Source organism: Sparus aurata, chromosome 23 (genome assembly GCF_900880675.1).
Source record: "Sparus aurata chromosome 23, fSpaAur1.1, whole genome shotgun sequence".
Lineage (NCBI taxonomy): Eukaryota > Metazoa > Chordata > Actinopteri > Spariformes > Sparidae > Sparus > Sparus aurata.
In genome coordinates this window covers 15,977,905-16,005,803 of record NC_044209.1, presented here as the reverse complement: position 1 = coordinate 16,005,803, position 27,899 = coordinate 15,977,905, and the positions used below count along the sequence as shown (strand labels likewise).

The 27,899-nt window shown below is 42.5% G+C and overlaps 1 protein-coding gene across 3 annotated transcripts; it reads left to right on the top strand.

Moving 5' to 3' along the window:
- The first annotated feature begins 2,300 nt into the window (after nucleotides 1-2,300).
- arhgap17b (Rho GTPase activating protein 17b) lies at nucleotides 2,301-27,891 on the top strand. Of its 3 annotated transcripts, XM_030407361.1 has the most exons (21): nucleotides 2,301-2,730; nucleotides 9,137-9,176; nucleotides 14,464-14,568; nucleotides 14,978-15,054; nucleotides 15,201-15,312; nucleotides 15,642-15,718; nucleotides 16,893-16,995; nucleotides 17,278-17,346; nucleotides 17,504-17,585; nucleotides 18,753-18,880; nucleotides 19,518-19,629; nucleotides 19,713-19,794; nucleotides 19,998-20,078; nucleotides 21,338-21,451; nucleotides 21,551-21,642; nucleotides 21,926-22,064; nucleotides 22,883-23,161; nucleotides 23,740-23,861; nucleotides 24,790-25,182; nucleotides 26,016-26,067; nucleotides 26,599-26,733. In XM_030407361.1, the coding sequence occupies exons 1-20, from the start codon at nucleotides 2,678-2,680 to the stop codon at nucleotides 26,021-26,023; spliced, it is 2,268 nt and encodes a 755-aa protein (XP_030263221.1). In that variant the 5' UTR covers nucleotides 2,301-2,677; the 3' UTR covers nucleotides 26,024-26,067; nucleotides 26,599-26,733. The 3 variants fall into 3 exon arrangements, with proteins under 3 accessions (XP_030263221.1, XP_030263220.1, XP_030263222.1); XM_030407360.1 differs by lacking the exon at nucleotides 26,016-26,067 and having other exon boundaries at nucleotides 26,599-27,891; XM_030407362.1 differs by lacking the exons at nucleotides 22,883-23,161; nucleotides 26,016-26,067 and having other exon boundaries at nucleotides 2,303-2,730; nucleotides 26,599-27,891.
- The last annotated feature ends 8 nt before the right edge of the window (nucleotides 27,892-27,899 follow it).

Here is a 27,899-nt window from a genome sequence, read left to right as displayed (position 1 = left end):
GCAGAGTCCGCCACATATAAACAAAGTAAATATATCTGCTCATTTTTATGCACCGATTTTTTGCCTTTTCTGTATCATTCATTGTGAAAATGTCTTTATTTATGAGAAGGAAAACACAAAAATTTAGGTGCCAGGTGACAATTCTAAATAATATAATTAAATTTAATCAGGCAAGTGGTCTGCCCCCAAAACATCCTCTACTACTTTCATATTTTAACTGTGGGGTTCAAATGCTAGATATTAAGTGGTCTTTCCATTTTGCTGAACATCCCATCATCATCACACATGAATTGCACACCTGACACTGTGATTTTAAAAGTCTGGGTTCAAGGGTGGAAACATTTGACATTTCTAAGCTGCATTTAGTGACAAGACTTTGAAGCAGGTCTGCAAAAAAGTCAGAGGTGTTTGATAGGAGCAGATACCCGGGAAAACACGTACAAAATAAGTCTAATTCCATCACCACAAAGGAGACTGTGTGCTGTTTCCAAGCTGTTCAAAGCAGATCACAGGTGTGAAACTATGCCTATAGTTGTTCTTTAACGTCAACACACCAGGACCTCGAGCAAAGTTTCAGTTCACCACTGTGATGAACACAAACCTCATGTTTTCCTCTATTTATTGGCCTCATTTAGTCTCCATGACAGATAAGGTTCATAGGTCTCACAACTCAGATAGCAAGGTAATCTATCCATAATGGACCCTCATTATATAGACTCAAGAGGTCAATAAGGCGGAGGTGTGGCTGAGAAAGGTGTGGAGTTTTATTTTTAACTACCATGAGCCTGAACATCATGAAGGTCTACTGATGACATCCACTATTAATGTAACACGGGACACCTGATTTGAGCTCTGTGGTATTATTTCACCTCCATTGTACAAATGTCTGCGGCGGAAGTGTCAAAAGTTAAATCAATCTGTCGATTTATTAAAGGAGCAGTATGTAAGAATTACTCACCTGTCATGTTCATATTCCTAAGAAATGGGGGGCAGCATATCACCACAATTGATCTGCTGCTACCTGTAGCTGCAGCTCTGAGCTGTGACCACCAGGGGAATGTTCTTGTAGTTCACACAGTCAGAACAGGAGCTCTGGATCGCTGGGACAGGGCGGTTTTCAGGCGCTGGACCAGGCGGGAAACGTCGTGAGGGAGTGGCTTCACAAGACAGTCAGCACAACCCTGTCATGTCGTCAAATTCCGATGATATTTTAAGTCACTTTTTGAATGTTTTGAAACAAAAATCTTACATATAGCGACTTAAAACTATCGATCAATCAAACTTTATTCGTATGGCACCTTTCTAACGTATCAAAGTGCTGTACAAGTTTGAATGTAAATTGAAATAGACTAGAGACTAATGCATGCCAAGACTGCAATAAATAATAGAAAATAAAAAATATTTTAAGATGAAAAATAAAACAAGCAATAAAAAACAACTGTAAAAATAAGACTTAAAAATGATTTTAAAAAGTTCATCAAAAATAGAATTAGATAATGACGACGATGATGAAGAGTGAAATTTTGATAAAACAGAATAAAAAACAAATAAATCGATTCAAATATGTAAAAAGACTAAACTCATAACATTATGAGATACACAATATAGACACTCTTTTGTTTTTTTTTTCTGAAAATAAAATCATTATAGAGTTATTTATGTATAAATATAGATTTTCAGATCAGCCACAAGGTGGCAGCAGATCACTGTGAACACAGTTCTGCTCCAGGGTTTCATGACGGACTGATCTCCGGTCAGTCCTGAAGTGAACAGGTTACCTGAAGTGGGCTGGGCTGACCCTGGATCAGTGGAGGGAATCTAATTGAACGACTTCCACGTCAGCTTTTGCAGCTGTTGGTTGACTTTGATTGGCTCTGATTGGCTTTTAAACTCCCTTTTTTTAAAAGTCGGTGATCTCAAAAATCTTACCAGCCTGGGTACGATTCTAGTTGCGTCATGTTTCTCCAATCTTTGTCATTAATTCAGCAATTATCTTGACTTTTGCAATCCTGTTCTCTTTATCATGTCTCTGTCATACAAATCTCCTCCACGTGAAACCTTCCTGAAGCTGTTTTTGATTAAAGTGATTTAAATTTAACTTTTGTTATTTTCTTGAACTTTTATAGAAAACAACTTTCTAAAGTCCCCTGAAACAAACGTGTGTGTGACTTTGCTGTGACCATGACAGCCCAACAGCTGAGTCAAAGCTTTTTCTTTTCTTTTTCTTTTTTTTTTTTTTTCTCTCTCTCTCTTTCTGTAAGGTATCACATGTCACCGCTGGGCCGTGCAGCTACAGTCAGTAGGGAAGTAAAGGCACTTCCTTCTTCCTACCACACTGGCTGCACTCGAACCAGCCGCACACTAAATAGGAAGTGTGATTATTCGAGGCGATGGGGATCCGGAGGCTCGTTGGAAACTGTCTCATCTGACTTTGTGCTTTTGTTTTTTTGTTTTTTGTTTTCTCTCTCTCTCTTCTCTTGTCTTTTGTGAGAGTGTGACCGGGAGCACCGCCGAGCTGTAGTGTGTACTGTTAGTTCAAGCTGTTTTCTGTCACAATGGCTGCGACGTAACGCGCAACTTTTTTTTTTTTTTTTTCTGGATGAACGAAGTGAGGTGCCGATAAGTTTTTTGTAATATATATACTGACTCAAGAGGAGGAAGAAAAAGGAGAGAAACCATGAAGAAACAGTTTAACCGCATGAGGCAGCTCGCCAACCAGACTGTGGGAAGGTGGGTGTTTGTTTCACCAGCATGATGATGCGAGTTGGTGTCATGTTGTTATATATTGTTGCAGGGAGGACACAACACTGCTGCTGTCTGTCTGCCCGCATGTCAGGATTTCACTGTGTCAGTGTCATCCGTAGAAAGGGCCTTTTCTGGGGGTTATAAACACCTGAAGTTGTAAAAACAAAGACACTTAACCTGCTTAAGATCACATGCACCTTGGTTTTCATTGATTTTAGGTCAATGCAAAGAGTTTCGATGCTTGAATAACTTTTCCAGATGTTAGTTTGAGGCTTTCAATCAATCAATCAATTGGTCAGAGGCGTAGGAGGTGGGGTTTGTGTGGGTGTCCTTTTAAGCTGGGGTCCTCCCCCCTGAGGAAGTTGTGACCATCACACTCCTCATTTTCTGATTCTTCGTTGATTTTATGCACCATTTTTTCTGCTTCATTTCATAGTGGGACATGTCTTTATGCATGTAAAGGAATTGCCAACGTTCAGGCGCCAGGTGACAAGTCAAAATATAAAGTAACAATAATGATAATAACTTTATTTATATAGCACCTTTAAAGAACAAAAGAGTTTCAAAGTTGCTTTTACGTGTGACATATCAACAAAGAATCAGAAGTTATTGCGGTGGTAAAAGCAAATATGAATATGAACAGCAGACAGTGTAACACAGGGAATTCAATAAGTAAATCTGGATGAATAAAACAAAGATATAAACCTCTAAATCAGGGGTTGAAAGGAACTAAGGGTTTTCCAGAAAGAGATTCGTCAAAAAAAACTCCTCTACAAGTGCTTCTTCTCTCACCTGTCCCCCAATTTTCACCCATGAAATCCTTCTGCCATCTATGTGTGGACATATGGTGTGTCTGTGTTCTAATAAGTCAGTGGCTTCATTAGATTCAGGGCTGATGTAACTACATTCACTGCGATTAAGCTGCCAGTGGTTTTTTGATTCACTGATTAACTGTTACCTCGAGTTGGTGAGGAGAAAAAAAAAAGAGAAAAATGCCAATCGCAGGTTCTGCGAGCATAAGACAATCTCTTCAGATGTCTCTTTTTGTCTGGCAATGGGTCAAAAACCCAAATGTATTAATTTAGATATCATATCAAAGTGAGAAAAGTAGTAAATTCTCTCACTTTAGATGCCAGAACCAGCAAATATTTGGCATGTTTTGCCTAATGGAGTAACTAAAATGATGAATTGATTATTAGAACAGTTGCCAAGTGATTCTCCGTCAGTTGACTATTTGATTGATTGGCTCATTTTTGTGCTCTAATTAGAATAATTAAGCTCTAAATTGCTCATTATGCCTGAAGTCAGTCATTCTGGGCACACAGAACCCACTTTGACCTTAATAGTTTGACCTTTGTGCTTTGTCTTTATGGAATAACATCATATTCTGGAGTTACTGCTATTTCTGCACACAAACGCATATTTACTGATGGATGGTAATGCTGTCTGTTAGTTGTTAGTACACACACACACACACACACACACACACACACACACACACACACACACACACCTCCTCCTCCATCCCCTCAGGGGTTTCCAGCCTTGTGTTCTCTATCAGCGGCCCCCACTGAGATGATGTCTCCAGTTATTGCTGCATTAATGGTGTCTGCAGATGATGTTTCTTCACGATGACTTTTTTCCAAGCAATCGCCTGTAGCCGCTGGATTCCTCACATACATTCCTTCTTATGTTGTGCAACAGCAGTAAAAACTCTGCTGAGCGCAGTGACAACTCGAGAGGCAGAAGTGTTTAGAGGCGCACACCCACTGTGGATTACTGCTGCTGGGTAGAATGGAAGACAGTCCTCTGGTGCCATTCAGAGCGCAGCATGATTAAAACAAAGTGGGAGTCATGATGTTATATAAATGAAGGGCTGAGAATAGCAGTGTCATGGATCGGAAGCAGTGCGTTAATGTCAAGTGTTATCATTTTCTCTGATTTTTGTTTAGTCTGAAAAGCAGTTCAGGGCTAATCCATCAATTATATTCTCAATTAAAAGATTAATCGTTTGGTGTATAAAAAGGTTAAAAAATGGTGGATGATTGTATCAGTGTTTCCCAAAGCCAAAGATGACAAACTGAAATGTCTGATTTTTCCACAACCCAAAGATATTCAGTTTACTGTCAGAGAGGAGTAAAGAAACCATAAAATATTCACTTTTAAGAAGCTGGAACCGGACAATTTTTACTTTTTTTGCTCAAAAGATTTAATAGATAGATTAATCAAATATAGATGGTGATTAATTTAACAGTTGACAACTAATCGATAAATTATTCAAGATTCAGATTAAACCATTAAGTATTTGGTCCACAGAATCTGCCCCAAAATTCTTGTTTTTGAGGAACAAACTATCAGAACGGTTACTGATCATTTTACTAATCGATTTGTTGACTAATTGTTGAAGCTCTACATCAGTTTGGTCACATGGATATCAAGAAAATGCCTAAAGTAACATATTTTTTTTATTTTTGTGATTGATTATTCTGCTTAAACTGGATTCAGAGAGGTGACTGGAATCACGCACCATACTCAGCCGACCACTGACACCGATCTGAGGAAGTGAAACATTCCAATATCTATATATAGGTGGATATAAACACTTTTTGTTTGTTTGTTCTTCAAATGTTGTGTCAGAGATTTGTAACAGAGGCAGGATATTTTCCAGTGTAACGGCAGCGTATCAATGGAGTAACTGTCCACCATCGCTGACTGCATTCTGTTCCTTGACCGTAGTTGCTGTTAGCTTGTTAGCTCAGTTAGCAGTGCAGCTAACTTCACTAGATATGTAACACAATACACAGACGTCATGTCTTCACATTCTGTTGATAATTTTGGTTAATTATAGAAGGTTTAAACCAAAATTCTTGAGGATTACACTTTTTTGATTATATTATTGCAAGCATCTTTATTTCTGCATTCTAATCTCCTTTTACGTCAATGCATATCGACAGTTTCCACGCTGATACAGATATATCAGTCAGGCTCTAATACCGTCCTTCCACACTAGTTTTATTTCCACAAACAACACCACTATGAGTAAAAATGTCCGCCAACAACATTTAATTCCATGACTAAGACGCGACGATGACAGCACAGCACAGATGCCAACATACGGTGCCACTACAACTAATATGTAGTTTAAAAAGAAAAAAAAGTTAACAAAACCTCTTTTATTTGTATCGACAATGAAAAATGTATAACGCTTTTTTAATTTCAGTGCAGCAGTTTCTTTTCTTGCGTTGTCCGTGACATGTCAGGACTACACCAACCGTGAGCTCAGTCATGACTCGGAGGAACTTGCGTCAAGTGATTTATTATGTCTGGATGCATTCCTTAGATAATCACAATCACAACATCCCAAAACTGAAAGTTTTCTTTCTTCTCTTTGACTAAGGTGAGACCGAACTGCTCAAACTTTTAGTCTGTTATTGTGAAACCTGACGGGAAAAATAAACACAATGAGGTTAACTAAATATGATTAAAACTAGCTATTTGACGCAGAGATGGAGATTTAATTTTAAAAAAACAAAAAACAGCTGACATAATTAACACTAAAAGCCAGTTTAGATGATAATGCTCATTAACTGTGAGGCGATTGCCACCATCGCACTGTGACGACTGTTTCACAAAGCCGGTGAATTTGTCTCCCTCGTGTTTGTGATGATGTGGTTCTCTGTTTGGCACAGGAAGGGCCAGGCAGGCATGGAGGGGTTTTTTTGTGGAGTAAGCATTTCTGCACTTGTTGTCGTGGACACAGTGAAGGGCTGCGGACATCGACGCAGTCACAGAGGGTTGTGTTTTTCTTTTCTTTATAAAGGGGAAGCCAGTTTCACTACATGTGATTAATAGGGAGGAAGCAGTTTTGATTTACATGCAGTTGGCTGCAGTGTTTATGGGTCTTTTTGCATACCTGTGGGGAGATAGGCGCACAGAGAATCATTTGTAAAGAACATTGATTTGGGGATGACAAATGAACGCTTAGTGATCAAAAGTCCCGTTTACACAACACACTCTTTCTCGTTTCTCTTTCTCCCTTTTTCTGTGTTGTTTCGCTCCAAGAGCCTGGGCTCCAGCATTGTGAGAGTCTATTCTTGGAACAATAGCTGCCGTCCAGAGTCGAGCTGCACTCCATTCAAATCAATGCTAATTCAATATTGATAGGAATTAAAGATTTCGCGTGAGCTTTCTCTTTCTGAGGCGAGCCAGTGAGGCCCTAATGTGCAATGTGATCATGTTGGATCAGTGTGGAGGAATTCTAGCTGCAGATCATATCTCATGGCATCCAATACATCTGTCATAAATCTCAGCAAGTTTAAGTAACGAGCTTTGACTTTCTCACTTGAATTAATGGATTATCCTCCATCTCTGTCTGAGGCTGTACAGCATTTTGTATGTATATGTTCTCTTGGCTTGAGGCTTGCTGGTTGTAGCACTCTCATACTGTTGATCTGGTGGGTAAAAGTTAGCCTGTGATAGACGCTGGTTCATAATCTTATTTTGGGTTACAACTAGAATAGGTTTTCATGCTTTAATGCTCAAAAAACACACCTATATTCTCATACTGTCCACTGCTGCAGCTTTATATTCCCCCTCTGTCTTAAACGCTCTGTTTTAGCTTTAAGGCTCCGCCTTCTGAATACCCAGTCTGCTGTGATTGGTCAGCTCACACACGCCTGAGTCACTATTGCTCGCTGTGTCCTGCAGTCGCCTCTGCCGTGTTGTCAGCTTCCATTTAACTTCACTTCTAGCATGATTATAGGCATAAACTATGCAAAAGAGTGACTTTCTGTTTTAGTGCAATGTCAACAAGTCACAGACTTAAAGGTGGGACTACTGACGAGGCGTTTCAGGAGCAGTGTTTTCTGTGGGAGAGAGGAGCTTGCTTTGGCGCAGACTTTGGGCTTTTTAACTTTCAAGACCTTTAACATACACAAGAACCTTTTATAAAACACTGAAGGAAAAGAAAAAAGCAAAATGGCATAATGGCTGTCCTTTAAATCTGGTGCTATCAAAGAATAAGGGAAGAATTTTATGAATCTGATGAGCTATTTGATGCCAACTACAGCTGCAACAGGCAGTTATTTGTCATATTTTCATTTGGTCCATAGTATGTCAGAATAAAGCATAAAATGCCCGTCAGAAGAGCCCGATACTGAAGGTGATGTCTTAAAAATGTCTTATTTTGTTGAACCGACAGCCCAAAACCCAACGATATTCTACTTACTACCACGAAAGACCAAGAGAAACAGTCAGTATTCACATTTGAGAAATTTAAACCAGTACGTTGTTGCCATTCGGCCCATTAAAAGATTATCTAAATGAGATAGTTGCAAATCATTGATTACATAACGAAGAACATCTTGGCTTATCACTGATTTGCAGCTTCGCCGTCTTTTTAAATGTCTACTCCTGGCTTGAGCTGAGTGCAGCCCAAGGTGTTTTCGATAAACACTGAGGGTTATTTCAGGCATTAGTGAGGTAAAGGGCGTATCTTACAGCAGCATTAGGTAATAACTCTTGCGTGGGTGAGGGTTAATTGATCCCTGTGAGATTTGAATCTATAGTGTGGGCCTGCTCCGGTGGAGGGAGGGTCTTCAGGGATTTGTGTGTGTGTGTGCAGATGTATTACGTGTGCGCGTTGGTGTATTCATCGGATATTGAGACGGTAAGCGATGAGCTGGCTGGCCGGGTCTCACCAGCTCAGCAAGATTTAAAGGCGAGGAACAGAGAACAATGATTAGTCTTGGTGGAAATCTGCCACGAGGGCCTTCTCTTATTTCAGAGGTTGAGGAGGTGATTTCCTAGAAGTTTTGGAGTGATGTCATTGTGCTATTTCCCGCACGCACACTGCTACAATTCGCAGGTTTGCTCAGTGTGTTTTGGACGTCAACAATCCTCCACATACAAACACACACACCTTGCTCCTGTTGCCACAACAAACACTGTGGAGATGACATGTTTGTTTGGGGGAGAGAGTGGAGGAATCTGACAGGTCCATCGTGGAAGAACAACCCTCAGGGAGCGAGTGGTGCATTTGTGCATAAATGTGTTAACAGGCCTATCAGCATTTATGTGTGGATCAAGCAGATTCTGCTCCGTGTGAGTTTGCTGCAGGCACAGACTGCAGACAGGTCGGGCCGGATACTCAAATGTTCTCGTTTGCCGTGTTTCAACGGCGAGCTTGGTCTTGTTTAGCTGAAATACAGCAGAGTGCATCACAGGACATCTGTTTGCTGCATTTAAAAAAAAAAAAATACAAAAGAGACATGTCAAAATACTCCCATTTATTTAGATGCTTGAGGTGTGTCCCTTAGCTCCCCTCATTGAATTGTATTACATTGTATTTCTCCATCTAATCTTGCCTTCATGTTTGTGTTTTCCTCAACAGGGCTGAGAAGACCGAGGTGCTGAGTGATGACCTCCTACAGGTGAATATGACATTGTTCTCATCCTTCACCGTACATGTATACATCAGATTCAAACTGTGAACTCATATCACAGTGTTGATGGCGGGGAATGGTCGTCCAACACCCGGAGTGCAAAGATGCACCATGACACAAGATCTCGAAACACGATGACATGCACTGTTGAGTGACACATGACTCTCATAAAGTAGCCTCGGGGTATGTGAAGTGGAGCTGGTGTGTAATGGTGTGACCATTAACTGTCTCTGCAGCCTGATCGCGTTTAGACATTTAGTTAGCGAAAATGAATCAGCACGAGTTTCATAATTAATTCATTGTGATTTTTCAGTTTCAATATGATGCTGCGTGGCCTTTCTTTACCGTGTGTGTGACAGTAAACTGGACTGTGAAATTGAGCAAAGCAGGCAGTTTGAATACCTGTTCAACAGTTTTGGACATGAGGTAGGCAAGATTCAACAAAGAGGAGATTATGCGATAAAGAGGCACTTTTTCCACACAAACACAAAAGAAACATGTAAACTTTTAATCCTCAGAGCACGGCCACAACGTTTTAGGCAATTTGCTCTTGTTTTTAAGACTTAAGAGTGGCAAATCATAGAAACAGAAAGGACAGAGTCATGTTAAGTAGAATTTAAAAAATGTCATCAGTGTAATATCTCCACCCTGCAACTTCCTTAAAAAGAGCAAGTGTTGGTTTGCCTTTTCCCACTCGTGGTGCAGGGGCGGAGAGAAGGGGCCTACTCCTCCGCTGGTTGTAGCCACGTCTCGCTCGTCACCTGCAGCAGACTCACGATCACAGTTCAGTAACTGTAATTCAGCGTCTTTCACCCATGAAGGCTGAAATAAGTAAAATACGGAAGTTATCAAAGGACTTACACGTTCTGCTCAAAAAGGCTCTGTTAAAGCTATCATGCCTTAGCAGCTTGTTGATACCAAGTCTCTCTGCAGCCGCTGGCATTAGAAACATTATTACTGGGGGAGTCTTTCATTCAGTATGCCTCGCCGGCTTCATGGGCATGGCAGGGAAAAAAAAGGGCCTCATGGTTTTCCACTCGAGGCGAACCCTGGCAGTGTCCTGTTATCTTGAAATCATACTGGATGTGCATCGAGTGTTTGTGTGTGTGTGTGTGTGTGTGTGTGTGTTTGTGTGTTTGTGTGTGTGTGTGTGTGTGTGTGTGTGTGTGTGTGTGTGTGTGTGTGTGTGTGTGTGTTGGGGGATGGGAGCAGACTCACTCTGGCTGGTGAAACTGTGAGATCACTGCTAGGAGAATAGTGTGAAGAAGACTTAAAAAGACTGAGACTGTGTACAGAAGAAAGGCAGTTTTGTGACAGGGGAAAGTAGAGGTGAAGGCTCAACCCTCTCCAGTTTTATGACATGCGGCGGTGAACTATGGACTTCATGTGGTCTGCGCACACAGTGACGAACAGCACAAACAGTCGGCGCCAGTGAAAATGATTATTTCTTGTCGCAGAAGCAGATACACACGAGGCAGTTGTTTTTGCTTTGATCGAGACAATCATCGGAGGCTTGTGTTTCGCTCCGCTGATGGTGATAATAACTCGGCACAGACTGACCCAGCCCTCCCAGAGAATGCTTCCTCTCGTCTTTGGTCCTCGTCCTGAGCGACAGGAGCTTTTGTGCTGCGTTAGACATTCCTTCAGCGCCAGCTCTCAGCGAGGAATGTGACTGTCAGGCGGTCGGCATAGTGGAAGTGGCTGCGCGTCTTTCGGCTTAACAAACAACTTGAGCTCCAAAATGTCAGAATCTGTGGTTTCGGCAGTCAATCAGGACGCAGGAGGCTGCTCACAGCCAGTTTTACTGATATGCAAACCTGATCACAGTCATCTCTGTAAAATGTGCTGCTCGCGGTTTACTGAATCACAAACCAGTGAATCAGTTTCAACATTTTGATTTAATCAGACTCGCTGGGAAAGGTTTTCCCCTTCTTTCCAAACATGAGCAGAGAAAGAATAGTTTTTCCTCCCCCCCTCCCCACACGTCCCCGCTCTCTGAACCGTCCAACCTGAAATTTGACACTATGATTTCCATGGTGTTGTAGTAGTCTTTTCTTTTTCCATTTTTCCATAGTCCTTTGCTTTGGCTGGGGCGCTCATCTTGTTTGGACACGTCCTGCCTCAGTGGGAAAGTAGAGGAGGCTCTCAGACCTGCAGGGCCTCATACGTTGCAGAGAGAGTCAGGCTAGAACTGGTCCCACATCTTGATATTAGTAGACAGCCAGTAGGGGAGAGGAGCGCTGGAAGTCTGTACTCAAGCAGCAGTTTTGTCCGTACGTCACAGTTTTCATGGGCCTGTTTGTGATCGGACAGCAGTTGGATGGTTTAGATGTCGATTCGAATTTTAATCCGTACTCAGTTATGATTTTCAAAGTAACTAAGAGTAGCTGTGATTGGTTACTTCCACTCTTGAGTGCAACTACAGTAATAATACACAATGGGCTGTTACTGTTGGGGTGATTGGGCCATACTTAGTACCTGAGACTGTATCTTAAGCAGATATGTGACCTTATTGACATTTTGCAGTTGTATAGGGGTTGAATGTGCTGCACTATTTCATGGCTGGCCACAGTTACTTCCTGGGACCAGATATATATAAAACGCTGCGTATATTCACGACTCAAACTGTGTGAACGCACAAAGATGCATTCTTTAAGTCAGATTTATAAAGCCTATGCTGTGTGCGCCTGATTCTGTTTTATAAATGTCAGTTATTGTGGAAGTTATTGCAAAAATGCACAAGCTTCCCTTTTCTCACTCACTATTACCCAGAAATCAATTGAGAAAGGAGGCTAGCTGTTTCCCCCCTGTTTTAGGTATTCATGCTAACCTAAGCTAATTAGCTGCTGGCCGTAGCTTCGCGTTGTCATGAGATTGGTATCGATCTTCTCATCTAACTCTAGACTACACAGAGAAGGAGTGTTTTCCCCAAAATGTCAAAGCTATTTCCTGAAGCAAACATGACTGTTGTTGCGTTTGAATCATGTTTCTGCTCCGTCATCAGCCAGCCGGACAATTAGTCGGCCATCCTGCCAACAAGGTCAGCCAGCGAGCCGGAGCAGCTCCGAGCCAGAAAACAAAACTGCGTCCACCCGCCCTGTTCCTCTGTGACTCACTCGACGTTCCACATTTTCTGCTATGGCGGGTCAGAGGTCGTCGGCTCGCTCTGTTTTCACTGCCTGGAAAAAAAAAAAAAAGATGGCAGTGAGTGGCTTGTAAACCTTTGGACAGCTCCATAACTGGAGAGGCAGGCGGAAGGGATCGTAGAGTGGAGTGTGCGCTTGTCTGTTACTATGATCAGGGAGTTTTCCTGAGTGTTTTTTTTTTCCCCTCTTTTCAACTCCATGAATTCAGTTTGTCAGGGTGTTTCTCTGTATGAGAGAGAGTCTGTTTCCATAATTGAGTTTCTTCCCCCCCCCCCCCCCCCCCCCGAGGCCAGATTTCTTCTTGTGAGCACAGTGATGTCTGCTGTATGAGACTGGCTAATTGAAGGTTAAGATCTTATGACTCTCTTTTCGTAATGAGTTTTTGGGTTAAAAGGAGGTTAAGGAGTATTTTTTAATGACTGAATCTTTGCCAATATGTCATAACAGCCTCCACAGTGTAGGTCAAAAGAAGTAGATAAGCTACATAGAGATGAAGAGCGAAACTTTAAGCACAACAGACTGTAATACAGTATCAGAGGCATGATATTTTGTACTTTTGATTTACACTCATGGAAAACACTTTCCCATCAGCAGAGACAATCCTTATCCAGTCACTGCAGTCACTGGCGACGATTTTTTTTGGGAGGTCTGGATCCAATCGAGGAGTCACCAGATAGAGCTAGACTGCCATGTATTAATCGCAGCCGGGGATCAGCTGAATGGCGAGCGAATCAATTGGATCCAGGCGAGGAAGCCGAGTCCAGCTGTGGTCTGGCACTGGAGCATACAGCTGCAGGAAAGGGGGGAGGAGGAGAGAGTGCAGGGAGAGGGAGGAGGAAGAGAGAGGGTGACGGCGATGAGAGTGAAGGAAGACGACGGAGAGCAAGATGGGGATCAGACTGCAAATGAGGAGGGGAATAGTGACGCTGCGCGATGTTTACACCGAAACAGGAAGAGGAAGTTGATACTTAAATCACGAACAGTTTGTTTGGTTTGTTGTAAATGTTTTGTTATACAAAACCTGACTGCTTTATGAATGACTGAAGACAATTTTCCTGGTAAAAGATATTGAACAGCAAGGTTAAAGGGGGAAATGTAGACATTTTAGTTCAAAGCATTCAAATATAAAAAAAAAAAAACAACTAAAATCATCAACAGCTTGTGAAGAAATAATTGTTTTGAACTCGCTTCCAAAACACCAACACTCCCCTGGTTGAGCTCCCCAATCTGGGCCGCTAGCTGCATGGCTAACTGAGCTAACTCGTTAACAGCAGCTACATTTGGCAGCAGTTAGCAGATAATCTGGTGATATGACTTTGACTGGCAATTGTCACATGGTCATGAATTTTGCGAGCACAAGCCATAAACTCTCCCATTGATGGTGCATTCAACAATCTGAGATCAGAGATTTTACTTTGCAATTTAGTTTATGATTTGGAAATTAATTAGTTGATTTTAGTGCTTTTTTGGGGTGTCTCTCCTTTTATTTGGCATAGCTATTGGTCCTGACAACGGCATTTTTGAATGTTAAAATGATTCAGATTCTTCTTTTTCAACTTGGGTATCTTTTCTCAAGTTTTCATTTAGGTGCAAACAAAAAACATGGACAATCATTCTGAATAAACGTATGTCATGACCTGAGAAATGATCCGCAAAAAAACACCGAATCGATATTCTAAATAACTGTTGATGAAGTAAAACCAGTAGATCGGGCCACCTCAGGCCTGCAGTTGTAATGTTTTATCTGTTTTCCTTCATCATATCTCTGTGTGCAGTCTTCATATGTCGGGACAAAGAAAGCTTCCCCTGTTCTCAGTAAAGGCCACAATCCATCTGCCTGTGTTGCTTATCGGCCGCGAGTCCTTCCATCTGTCTGTCAGCGCTGCCTGTTGTAACAGAACAGGGCTACACAAACAGCGCCGACATCCTTCATCATCTTTTCCGTAACAAGAGCAGGATGGAAAGTTTACAGATGGATGTACGCCGGTGCAGCCTCTTGTGTTTTCAATCTGTAGATCTCACCTTTGTTGCTTCTATTCGACAGGAAATGTGTGAACTCTGCTCACAGTAGTTTCTGATTTGGTTTATCTGTGCCTTGTGTTTCTTACACTTTCTTCCTTCATGTGCAGATCGAGAGGCGGATGGAGCTGGTGCGCCTGGTGTTGCACAACACGCACAAGAGGCTGGTGACCTGTCTGCAGGGTCAGCTGGGCACAGACACGGAGAAGAGACATGTAAGAAGCACTCAACTGAGTCGCGATTTAATTTTTTTTTTTTCATCTCAACATGCTGCAAAGTCAGGATCTCTGTGTCAAACCTGTAGTCTCTCCGGCTCATACAGACATTGAACAAAGGTGGATCACTGAGACGATGTTGTCACTGTTAGCAAGGACCTGCTATCTTGTGCTATGAACTCGTAGCGTCTCCTCTTATGTAACACGCTGATATGTGAGAGACTCAGGAGACAAATATTCAGCACTGGCCTGCTGCCAGCTACAGCTATCACTGCACAGACAGAGACCCACCTCAGCCACAGGCGCGCACAATAAAACTGACAGGGAGTCATGTTATATGTTGCTTCATCTTACTTTTCACGCTTCTTTTACATGCCTTCCTTCACATGTTGAACTTTATTTGCCGCAGAAAAAGTTGCCCTTGACGTCGCTGTCCCAGGCCATGCAGGAGGGCGGCGGTCAGCTGGGAGACGAGAGTCTGATTGGGTGAGATATGGAACTTAAATACAATTTTCAGACACATTCGTGAGTGCCTGTCTCAGAAAAACATTGCATTGATCCTAATTAGCAAGAAATACTAAAGGAAGTGATAAGTTGTTTTTGTTTACATCCCTGTTTCCTTGTGCGAGCAGCAAGATGATGGACGTGTGTGGGGAGGCAGAGAGCAGGCTGGCCACCGAACTGATGCAGCATGAAGTCAATCTTGAGAGAGACATCTTGGATCCTCTCAACCAGCTGGCAGAGGTAAAGCAAAAAAAAATGACAACAACAAAAAAACACAGCAGCAGCTCTCTTAACACTGTGGTGATCACTTCTGACCTACACGTGTCTGTGTTTAAGTTGTACATTTGCATATTTGTAGCTTTAAGCAAATGACTTCACCAAAACGTTCAGTGAGCCGGCAGAGGAGGATCAGACAAACTGAGTGTACATGTTTTCATATCATGATTATGTGTAATTCAACATGGAATTTTGCATCTTTTTGTGTCATAGAAAATGTTGTCATGGTGTTTTATCCTCAGAGTAGACTATAAACATTGATTTAATCATGAGCCTCACTGTTTCTTTCGCAGATAGAGATTCCGAACATTCTGAAACAGAGAAAACAACTTGCCAAGTTGGTTCTGGACTATGACTCGGCCAAGACGAGGTACAGCGGCTTACAGTTTGAATTCATTAAGCCACGTTTGTTTCAATGTTAACCTCAAAATGGCATACTGAGTCTGTTGTTGGAAAAAAAACTAGGGTAATATTGCAAAAAAACCCACTTGTAATATCTGAGATTAAAGTGGTACATTTACTTGAAAAAAATGTTTATATTCTCTGAGATTAAAGTAATGGATGGTATGTAAACAGTTATTGGTGAATTATTAGTAATCAAACACATCCAGAACTTGAATTTGACAGAATCTTTTATTCAATCACTCTGCTGAGAGGAGACACGAGTTACTGTCGTTATAACCCACCAGCATCTTACTCGACCCTGTGAATTTACACGTACAAATCTGTACTTGAAATCTCTGAAATCTCAATGCTTGCAACATGACAAGCCTACTTCCCTTTTATCACTCTATCTCCTGACCTCTCTCGATCTTCTTGCATGTGTCAGGGATACACTTAAAAGAGGCTCATATTATAGTAGTTTACAGGGTTTATTTCCGGTCCTAGTAGAAAACTTACATTTTCAAAAAACACATTATTTTTCTCATATGCCAGTCAGAGGCAGAGTAGGGCTGGGCGTGCCGAGCAAACTAGTGTGATCTAAAATAACGCAGCTACAGCAGTAGCAACTGTATGTCTGCTGACTGACTGGAGTGTGTATATTTTATAATGAATATATAACAATGTGTAATTATATAACGTCTGTTACATAGTGACACACAATGTTTTCTATGGGAGAGGGAAACCTCCTTTGGCACCTTTTTTTTTTTTACATACACAAAAATGCTGTGAGACAGTTTTTTGACTGGTACATTTGTTTTGCTTTTTTATGTAAATGATTGTGCACCTTTAATCTCAGAGAATGGCTGAGCTTATTTCTATTTGATATCAACCACTGTACTGATGGATATACATGTCAATTCATATGTTTGAGCCAGTATCGCAGGAATTTAACACCCTTAAAATTAAGAGAAAATTTTTTCTCTCCATCGCTTGAACAGCAGGAATGATATGTATCTAGTCAGTCTATGTAACATCTTTCGTAGGTATTTGTCTTGTGCTAAAAAATGAGCTGATGTTACCCAAATGAACTGTTGTAAAAGAGCAGTACACTCATACTTACTGTAGACATGCACAAGTCCCAATAATTCCTCTGTGTGCAGGTATTACCAGGCAGCCAAGTCCAACAACCCGACCATGGCAGCTAAGGCCGACTCTCTCAAAGACGAGATGGACGAGGCTCTCAACAAAGTAGAAATATGCAAGGTACATATTGTTTTGGATTTCTACATTCCAGGCAGGGCCTCTTCATCAGGTTAGGATCACATCTTATGAACCGCCTGAACAAAGGAGGCCTTGTATCGTGAGCAGATCAGGTAAAAACATGCGATGCACATTATTAGGAGCATGTCATTATAAAGGTCATCGCTTTGTCATCTGGAGTTTATCTGCTCTTAATGAAAACTTTCTGTGTACAGTAAAGCAGAAGGTTTAAGGTCGCTATATTGTTTTGCCATGTATAGAACATATGTTGTTTTCCCCTCACAGGACCAGCTCTCTGCAGACATGTACAATTTTGCTTCCAAAGAGGGAGACTATGCACGCTATTATGTCACGGTGGGTGCTCCTCAGTTTAACGTTAATGACCCTGAAAGAAAAATGGAAATGCGATTCAAATATGGTCCATTCCACTATAACCATATTGTTTGGTGCTGTCTGCCTCAGTATATCCAGTGATTTGTGCATATGACCTGTGTTTATGTTTGTGTGTCAGTTATTAGAAACCCAGGCAGACTACCACCGGAGGTCTCTGGCAGCTCTGGAGGCAGCTATACCGACTATCCAAATACAGCAAGGTGAACGGCACGAGACGGACACTCAGTGAATCTGCCAGCAATGACACAAAAGTCAACCTTTGCATGTCTGCTTTTAGTTCCTCATTTAACCCCAATGTAGTTGTGGAGATGGCAGCCACAGTTGCGGCTTAGAAATGCAGATTAACTTGTCATGGCTTGTTTGGTCCAAAGGGCAAATAAAGTCAGTGAAAACAGAGCCAGCTCAGCAGAAGCAAAGCATTTCACACTCTGAAAGCACAAACAATTGAATAATTGGCACATTGTACAAGTTTTGTAACTTGGTCACCACTGCAGTTGTAATGGGAATTGCATATTTCGGCCTCAGACTCTTAAAGAAGTTCGTCACAGTGGGAGCGATGGCCCTTGCATTAAAACTGGGCTGTCTCAGCAGTAGAGAAGACACAGATGTTTTTGACGTTGGTGCAACGTGACCAGAGAAAACAGAGAAAAGGGTAGATTGGTTTTGGCTGGGAGTCTGTTTTGAAAGAGTAAAGCAGCCAGGTAATGGCAAACAACGTTATATTACAGCTAATCGGAACACTGAAATATGTTTCTGAAAGCTGGCAATGTTCCTGTTTAGATTAGAGTATAATGAGAAGCTTTAGTTTCCTTCATGAAGGCCAGCAGCAAACTTATCTCTCGACACCCGTAGTGATTCTCTGGTGCAATCAAATTCTAAACACATGCTGCAGGTGATGGTGATGAAGCAGAGCAAAATCAGTAAATTTCTCAGAAAACATGATTTAAATCACCTCTCATCTCATCAGTTTCTATCTAAGGTTGCCATGCACTTGAGCAACCAGGTTACAATCAGCTTTCTGCAGTAACCTGATTTTTAATTTTGTCATGTTAACAAGAAATTGTGTAATTGGTGTTGGAGATTAAACAAACTGGATTGCTCCGGCTAGATTTCTCCTGGAGAAAGCCGGTTTCTTGGCCGCAGAGTTTGGTTTCTAATCTGCTTTCCACACGTGTGCATGTGCACGATAAAGACCGCAGAAAGGTGTGACGGCAAAGGAGAGATTGTTACACAGAGCAATTCATTTTGGTTCGAAATCATTGGGTTATCCATGTCCAACTTAAACTAAAACCACGTACGTGGTCTCAACGTAATTAAAAGTGAAGATAAACCCTTGCTTATTGGCTGATGATGCTCTTCTCTTCCAGACTCCTGGATGGAGAAGCCGGCGTTCGGCACGGCTCTGGAGGAGCACCTGAAGAGGAGTAACCGCGAGATCGCTCTGCCCATCGAGGCCTGCGTCATGATGCTGCTGGAGACCGGCATGAAGGAGGAGGTATGGATGGAGTCATGTCAGGAGAGCGAGGAGAAGGATAGAGTTTGGTAAAGTAGGGCAAAGTTGAAAGTTTTAATTAACCAGAAATGTCTTCTTGACATAAATTTGTACCCGTAAAACTTCCCCGCTCCACTCTGTCGGAGCTGGCAGGAGATGTGGGTCGTGTGGACTGCTCGTACAGTCTGGAAACATCTGCAGCCAACTTGTGGTCAGTTAGTCTTGAGGCTGCGTTATGAGTGTGTGCGTGTGTGTGTGTGTGTGTGTGTGTGTGTGTGTGTGCGTGCGTGTGTGTGTGTGTGTGTGTGTGTGTGTGCAGGCATCTGTTGTACATTATCATGCTCACTATTACTCAAATTCAACTATATCACTAGACTCCCCAAGAAGGACTGTTTAAGACATTTTTATTAACGGAAACAAAAAGTCCTGCTCTATTTCTGTCTGGTGCTCATCCCGAAAGAGCCACATCTCCATCGTCTTTCTCGGTCATACAGCAGACCGGTTATAAACTTCTCCTTTTCTCATACCAACCTGTACTCACTTCTCTAATTTCAGGATTGAAACCAGTCACCTGTACCTATCAAAACAAAGCCCTGTCCAGTCATTTACCTCTTTTTTTTTTTTTTTTTTCTCCTCACAGGGTCTCTTCAGAATAGCTGCCGGAGCGTCAAAGCTGAAGAAGCTAAAAGCGGCACTAGACTGCTCCACCTCGCAGCTCGAGGAGTTCTACTCCGATCCCCACGCCGTCGCCGGTACAACCTCTTCTACAAATCCGCAAAGAGTAAAAACCATCTGGTCCAGATCATTTTCTCATTGCTTTTCTGTTCACACACAGGAGCCCTGAAGTCCTACCTCAGGGAACTTCCTGAACCTCTAATGACTTTTGGCCTGTACGACGAGTGGACACAGGCCTCCAAGTGAGAAGACACACACACACCCACAAAGAGACAGACGTGACTCTCTTAATATCGTGTAACACACACACACACACACATGCGCTTTGTGCTAACAAGCATTAAACACGCACCTGAGGCCATGTGTGCTCTCTGGTTGCGTTAGATATTTTAGCACTTGTGCATGAAGGTGATTATATTTTGTGTGTGTGTTTGTGTGGTTTCAGTGTTTCCGACCCTGACAAGAGGCTTCAGGCTTTGTGGGTGACATGTGACGGTTTGCCAAAGAGTCACAAGGCAAACCTCAGGTAAGAGCATCTTCAGCTCCAGTGTGCTCTGTTCAGATGATGTGTTGTTTCTAAAAGCATATCAGCACCGAGCTGAATGTATAGAGTTAATTTCTGTTCTGTTTTTGACACAGCAGATTTAAACGAGTCGTACAATAGAAACCTGTCTCACTAGTTCAGCGCAAGTCACACGGTGCCTAATTAGACATCTCAGCAGAGCGCTCCATTCTACTTAGAACGTTGCTTCTCAACCTGCGTGCGGTCATGACCTCACAAGACGTCTAAGGCGAGGCACAGCAAGCAAGGTTTATTTATAGCACCATTCAGACGCAAGGCAATTCAAAGTGCTTTACAGAGACATTGAAATGCATTCAAATAAGACACTAAAATTAAAGATACAGATTAAGAAAAAGAATCTAACGTAGAAACAGTAAAGTTTTAAGCTAGGATGTAATGAGCTTCAGTTGACTTTAGGCGGTCTGGAATCATAGAAACTAAAGAAAAAGATCAAGTAGAAGATAATTAAAATGATTAACAGTTAGTTACTTCACTGTTAGCAAACAATTGTGATGCTTTAAAATCCATTTATGGAGCAACTGTAAAAGTATGTAAACATCAGCTGCAAGCAGTTGCTTAATAAGTGGTTTATTAAACAATTAAGTGATTATTACAGGTGAAATAAATAATAATAAAACAGCTGCCATTTGTTAACGATGATATAAAAAGTGTTACTAAATGATGTTTTATTACTTCGGACAAGGAGGTTATGTTTCCACCCGTGTCCATTTTTTTTGCTGGTTGACATTTTTGAGTTTGGTAGTGGATTAAGCTTGATAGAATTAAAGGGGACTGTTGGGCCTTGGCGGAGGTATGCGCTCTACTGGGTGCTGTTTTAGTTTATTCTAATTTCTCTCTGATTAATGCTTTTATGTCGTACAGCAGGGTCTTTCAGGCCAATCCGGAGGCTAAGCTTGGGAATCATTAGCTTAGCATATCAGTTAGCTGAAAAGCATGTAATGTAAAGCTGTTACTGTAGCTTAGATCTGCCCAGTCTGGACTTCAAAGCTGTGCTGTAGTCCATGAATTGAATAACTGATGAGTCAAAGAAAAGATTAATGTTCTGTGTGATTCTCGCACCACAATTCTGTATGTTTTCAGCACAAGCTAACCAGCTAACCAAGGTCAAGCTTGGGAACTGTCGGCGATTTAGCCAACAAGCATGTAATAAATAATGGCTGCCAGAGCTTAGAGGTTTTTAAAGCAAGGGGACTCTGTTGCAGGTATCTGGTGAAGTTTCTGGCCAGACTGGCTCAGGACAGCGACATCAATAAGATGACCCCCAGCAACATCGCCATCGTCCTGGGGCCCAACCTGCTCTGGGCTAAAACAGAGGGGTAATAACTCTGATCTGTTTCCTCATTTATGTTAACTTCCTGAGTACAAAGTGAAGCTGAGGCTGATAAATCATCCCGTCTGTGTGTGGTCGTGTTCAGGACGCTGGCAGAGATGGCAGCAGCTACATCTGTCCACGTGGTCGCCATCATTGAGCCCATTATCCAGCACGCTGATTGGTTCTTCCCTGAAGGTAAAACATCTGTTTGTTTAATTTGCAAAGTATTTTTTTTTTTTTGAAAAGCTTCAAGGACTTGTACCTCTTAATACCTGTCTGCTAAAACTACTACTACTGTAAAACTATTCATTCCAAGGTGTGTGTGTGTTTGTGTTTATATCAAAGTTTTTAGTTAGCATGGCTAGAAAATAACTAACATTAAATCTACTGACCATCCCACACTCATTCGAAAATCACTTTTAATATTCATACTTTTCACCATCTCTTCTCTGTTTGCTTCCCACTGTCTTCCCTCCAGAGGTGGAATTCAACGTTTCGGGCATGTTCGCCTTGCCCTCCCACCCGCCCACCCCAGATCCCGAACCCAGCCTGGATAGGAAACGCCCCGGCAGCCTGGTTGGGCAGGACGGGGACAGTCACACCCCCCGTAAAGACAGGTACCTGTCTCGCCCCAACCTCAGCCTCAGCCTGCCCCTCACCCTCCCGTCCCGTCCCAAGACACTGAGCAGGCAGGAGTCGCGGGGCCCGGCCGTGTCGGCCCTCTATGTAGTGGCCAACGAATCCATCACAGTCACTGAAACGCCCACTGAAGATCTGCCCAGTCCAGACTTCAAAGCTGTGCCGTAGTTCAACGTAGCTCCCATGAATTTAATTTACTGACAAGTCAAAGAAGGGAATGATGTCATGTATGATTTTTGCACCCCATTTCTGTTATGTTTAGTTTATTTAGCACAATCTGATCAGTGTTGTTTTCCTCAAGGTTCATACTGAACATGATGAAAAAGCAGTTCTCTCTTTTAGCCTTTTTTTTATGTTTTCAGTGTCAACTGGATACCATTTTTTGTCTATAGCTACAATTCTCGTGTGTTACTCTTGTGTACTCTTGTGTTATCGCCTTTTTTTCCAATTAAAGCTTAGGTCACACTGTAGGTTGCTGGTTTTATGTTCTTTGTGGGCTTCCTCTGTTGCATTTTGTTTGTATGGTGTTGGCATCTATCTCTCCTCTGTCTCCGCAGAGATGTCGCAGCTCAAAGTTGTTCTATTTTAAAGGTCACTGTCATGTGGTTTTATGTCCTCTTTGGGTTCTTGTTTCTGAGCTGGTTTCTTTGAACTCAGGAAGTGGAGTCTCTCTCTGTCTCTCGCGCCATCTCTCTCTGTCTGTCTCTTGTCTCTCTCGGTCTCCTGCCCTTTCATTCTGTCTGAAGGCGTATGGTTTGCCCTCCTGAACTCTCTCCCCTCTCCCCCCCTTCCCTAGCACTGTTAACAAACAGCCGGAGCCCGCTCCACGTAGAGCCAGCGCTGTAAATAGAAAGCACCCAACCTCACCCACCTTCCAACCCCCACTGCCCCCTCTGGAAGCCGGGGTTCCCGCCCAGCCTGAGCCCCAGCCCCAGTTTCCGTCCCCGGCTACAGAGGCTGAACAGCCTCTCCTGAGCGGTGGTGGTGGCGGTGTTGGAGGTGGTCTGGGTGGTGGGGTCCAGGTAGCCACAGTGAAACCTCAGGTTGTAACCCAGCTCGGCGCAGAGGAGAGCAGGTAAGGAGGAGTGAGCTGAGGTAGCAACAATACTCCACCGCCTGCTCGCAGCCAATCACCCGGAGTCAACCTTTATGTGTTTGATTCGTCTTTGAGTTCCCCAATCAGATGTCATAGAACAGAAAATTCAAAACAATGTCTTTACGTCCACAGCTTTCAATTTGCCTTCATTTTTAACAAATTAAGAATGTAACGCAACAAAAATCACGTGACGCTTTGTTTACCGACGACTTTTATCCTGCTTGTTGTGATGATTGCCCAAGCTCAGTCCATTTGTAAAAAAAACATACCCCCTTCCTTCCTGCCTGCCTGTCAGCGTGTCTGTCTGAGCGACAACTTTTTGTGGCGATGTCTTATTTTGCATGTAACACATGACTGAACAGACTTCTGATTTTTGCATCCTCTTTTCAAATTCACAGATTTTGTGAAGCTATTTCTAATGTGATAACCCTTGTTTGACTGTAAATATCTTTGTCTTTATACTCTATGCATGAATTCTTGCACCAATGCAGCACTTGCTTGTAAAGCATAGACAACATGTTGGTGGAGTAACATCTAGATTCATTGTATTTCCACAGCCCAGCCCGTGAGCTCATGTCCACACCCCCTCCCCAGAGGAATGGTTCACTCCACCTTACAGTAGGAACCCCCCACTCGCAGGGTGGATCCAGGGGGCCCAGTCCACACATGGTTCGCAGAGGTGAGAGAATGTGCATTCGTATTCCCATTAGGGCTGCAACCAACATTTTTTATTTCATTATTTTATCATTTAATTATTTTCTTGATTAAAGGTGCAGTATCCAAGAATATTTGGTTTAAAGCAACATTAAGTGGAAATTGGCATTCTGTGCAATTTGGTGCCCTCCACAGTTTTAGACGTAATATATGTGCTAACTACAAACAAAACTCATTGCGTCATAACAATGTTGTGTGTTGAAAATTTTTATCTAGAAATATACATGCATGTAAAGCTGTGACCCTATTGCTAGCTGCAAAGCTAACTAGCTAACGTTAGCAGTAGGTTTAAAAAGCTGGAATCTGATTAATCTCCTATTCTAAAAATGTAATTAAAGGTTCAATATGTAAGATTTTTTGTTCAATACATTTAAAAATTAACTAAAATTATTAACAATATGTGAAGAAAGATGTTGACGTATTGTGCCCTGCTGGAAAAACCAGCACAGACCAGCACCAAAACACAATATATGCTGGTCTTGCTGGTGATTTGCATTGACTGGTCACCAGCAAGACCAGCATATGTTGTGTTTTGGTGCTGGTCTATGCTGGTTTTTCCAGCAGGGTGTTCCATGGATATCTGCTGTTAGCATGCCAACGAGCTAGCCCCGGCTTGTCTTTTGTCATTATGCCACTCCAAGTTACCAAGTCCGGACAGCCAGGTGCAGGGCTAACTAAGATAATTAGCTAACAGTTACAGGTAGCAGCAGTTAGCGTTTACCCTGCTGATATGTTTGCAGAATACATTTTCGAGGCTGATTCTTACATATTGCACTTTTTAGAAGATATTTATTTAATGGTTGACAACTTGTCGATTAATCGTTGCAGCTCTAATCCCCCTTATTTAGTAGCATATCTTTAATATCATGTGATAATTATGTTTACCTCTGAAGGCACCAAGAAGCAGGCCCCAGCCCCGCCCAAACAGGCCAGCCCCTTCGCCTCCCAGCCTGGGAACACCCACCCGCCTATCACGCCGCGACGCAACCCCAGCAAAGACAGCCTCATCCACGCCCCGAGCCACCCACCCCCACAGCCTCCACCAGCACACCAAGCACAGGGGGAGTCGGAGCCCTCCCCTCCCAACACTCCCACCCCTCCTGACACTCCCCCTCACGATGGATCGCACTCCAGCCCGCTGTCTTACCACCACTCCGGGTCTCTCCCTCGCCCCTCCAGACCGGCTCCCAGACCGCGGCCCAGACCCAGCATGCCGCCACCCCCGCAACCTGCTGCGAATGACAATGGTAATGGCATCTGCAGCTCCGCCTCCAAGATCATAACAGGTACAACTGCTTCCTGTGATTACAAAATTACATAATACAGATAGTGGGGTGATCGTGGTGGAAGAAGAACTCAGATCTTTTGGTTAAGGGGTTCTGCAGCTATGGCCATTGGGTCTTCATTTAGCTTCAATATCAAAACAAGGTCGAAGTACGGGAGTCAAGGCAGTTGGGCGAGCCTCCTGATGCTTTTGATGCACATTTGGCCATTTATAAGGTGAACCTTAGACACAATGAGTGCGTTTGGCCCATTTCAGAATCCTATACAACATATTATTATATTGGAATTATTGATGCGTAATGATCTACTTTGCTTTGTTTTACTCTAACGTGAATTTCTCCACAGGTATCAATAGCCTTTATCTTTACCTGTAATAATATATTAGAATTTAGGTTGATCTTATTTTGGTGATCTTATTTTCTATTTATAATCTAAATCTGCAGCTTAAGTTATCAACTTAAAGTGCATACAGAACAATATTTCCCTCTGAATCTTGGTGGAGAAGTATAAAGTAGCAAAGTTGTTCCAAGAATGCAGTAAGTCAGAGAAACAAGGACCTTCCTGTTGATGTGGTGAGCAGCTCTTGTGTTCTTAAGTGCAGTTTAACATCATTGATCACGATCTTCTTTCTGCAGACATTGCCACGACTTGAAATCACTTGCTGCTCATCTGCCGATACTATATTCAGTATCGAGTGATTTCAGCCTCCTCTCAGGGCGTTACTCTGTGTAGTTTCCTTTTTGGCTTTTGGTTTCACAGTGTGTCATAGTGGCTCACACACTAAATTGTAACTGTGGTGATCTAATGCATGACAGAAAATGTGTAAATATTGCAGATGTCTGAGCTGCTGGCCTGCCTGTAAGATGAGCTTTGCAAGGCAGGTAACGGTAAGGATCTGATTGGCTGATGCCTCGCTTTTGTGTACACTGCATGCGTGTGTGTCAGTGGCGTTTGCTCCTTTTTATTGTGTGCGATTGCTGGCTGTGCACATACTGTATACATATATACATGTATACAAATGTGCCTTTTCTTGCACTTGAACCCTGCTGTGCAACAAAACTAACACGCTTTAATTCCCAAAGCAGTCCCTCCTGTTTTCTGTGCTAACTAACATGCGTTTAAACATACTAAACCGAAAAACTTCAAAGTGACCGTGTGCTGTTACTCTGTACGTGCACTTCCTGAACATGGAGAAATGTGTCGCATTAAAAGATTAACACACCAAGGATACTCTTCAACAACCGCTACGCCTCTGAAAATGTGGTACTTTTATGCTGTATTGACTAAATTTGACATAAAGATCAATCCTTGGTGTCTTATTGAGTGTGTACAGCTGGCATGTGTGCCCCCGGTTTTGCTTGAGCTCTAGCCCAACACCGATTTGTGTGATGACTCTGACTCTTAACTGTCCTGCACAGACGGAGGCCTGGTCTTAAAGGGGATTGGACGAGCCCTCATCCCCGAGGTGGTTGAGGACCAACAAGGGGAAGGCTCTGCTGGACAAGAGCCCACTGCTGCCGCCACCACCACCACCACCACCTCAGCCCCGCCCCTAGACCCTCAAATCCAGACAGAGAGCACTATTTTGTGAGGGATCATCCGAAACCCTCCTTTGAACAGATATGTTCAAATATCAGACAGGTAACTCCTTGGTTCGCTCCAACTCTTCACGCTCCACGCACACGATGCCAGACTCGGCTGCCTTTTCTTCAGTTTCCCCCCGAGACTCAAACCAGAAACCTCATCTTGCAGTGGTGCTATAAACATCACAACTCTTGTCCAGCTTTTATACTTCATATCGAACCCCCCCTTTGTTCTGTATACTGCTGGGTATTTTAAGATTGGACTGCAGAGCCTTGCTAGACTCGAGGGTTCATGGGACAGCAGCTGAACTCAGTGAGTCTCCTGCTGCCTTTTAAAAATGTCGCCATCGATGCTGCAGGCTCAATGCCATGAATGTTTTTTGGAGACGGAAATCTGGTTTTAGCGCAAGGTCAGACCTGACCACCAGTATTTTAATATTCAGCAGCACAGTCGTGCAGTGATCGCTGATGATTTATTTACCATGAAACACAATCACATTCCGGCATTCTCATAATCACTTTCCACTTTTCAATACGTGCCAAACACTTCAACATAAAGGACCAAAGAAATGGGCCAAAGGAAAATTGACTAAATTGAGAGCTGCTCGGCTTGTATCATGGTTGCTAATGACCAAATATTTTGGCGAGAGTGCAATATAACAATGCAGTTGTCCTCGAGTGGTGTCCTCTCCGCAGCACATACCTGTATGCTGTAATTTTTTGGTATTCCAGGTAGTTCTCATGATCCAGTAAGGGTAGAATTTTATTTAGTTTTTCATCTGAATTGTATTTGATTTCAGCGGAATTTATTTCTTGGATGCTTTTTATCATTAAAAGGGATTTTTTTTTTTCTTACAAACTGATTGTGATAACTTATACCTGATCACTCCCACTCGAGCACAAAGCTACAATCAAATGCAGCCAAATGATAATTAAATTCCTCTTTGTGTATTATTATTTTTTTTAATGCAGCTGATGATCTTTACCTTGTTGGGGTGTTTTTTTTTCAGCTTCTTTGATTTATGATTTCTTTTTTTTTCTTCAGCATTTGTATTTTGGCTTTTCTGCACATAATGCATCATACAATGCATCATTACTCTTGATAATTAAAGATGGTTCAACATTTTACAGTGTTG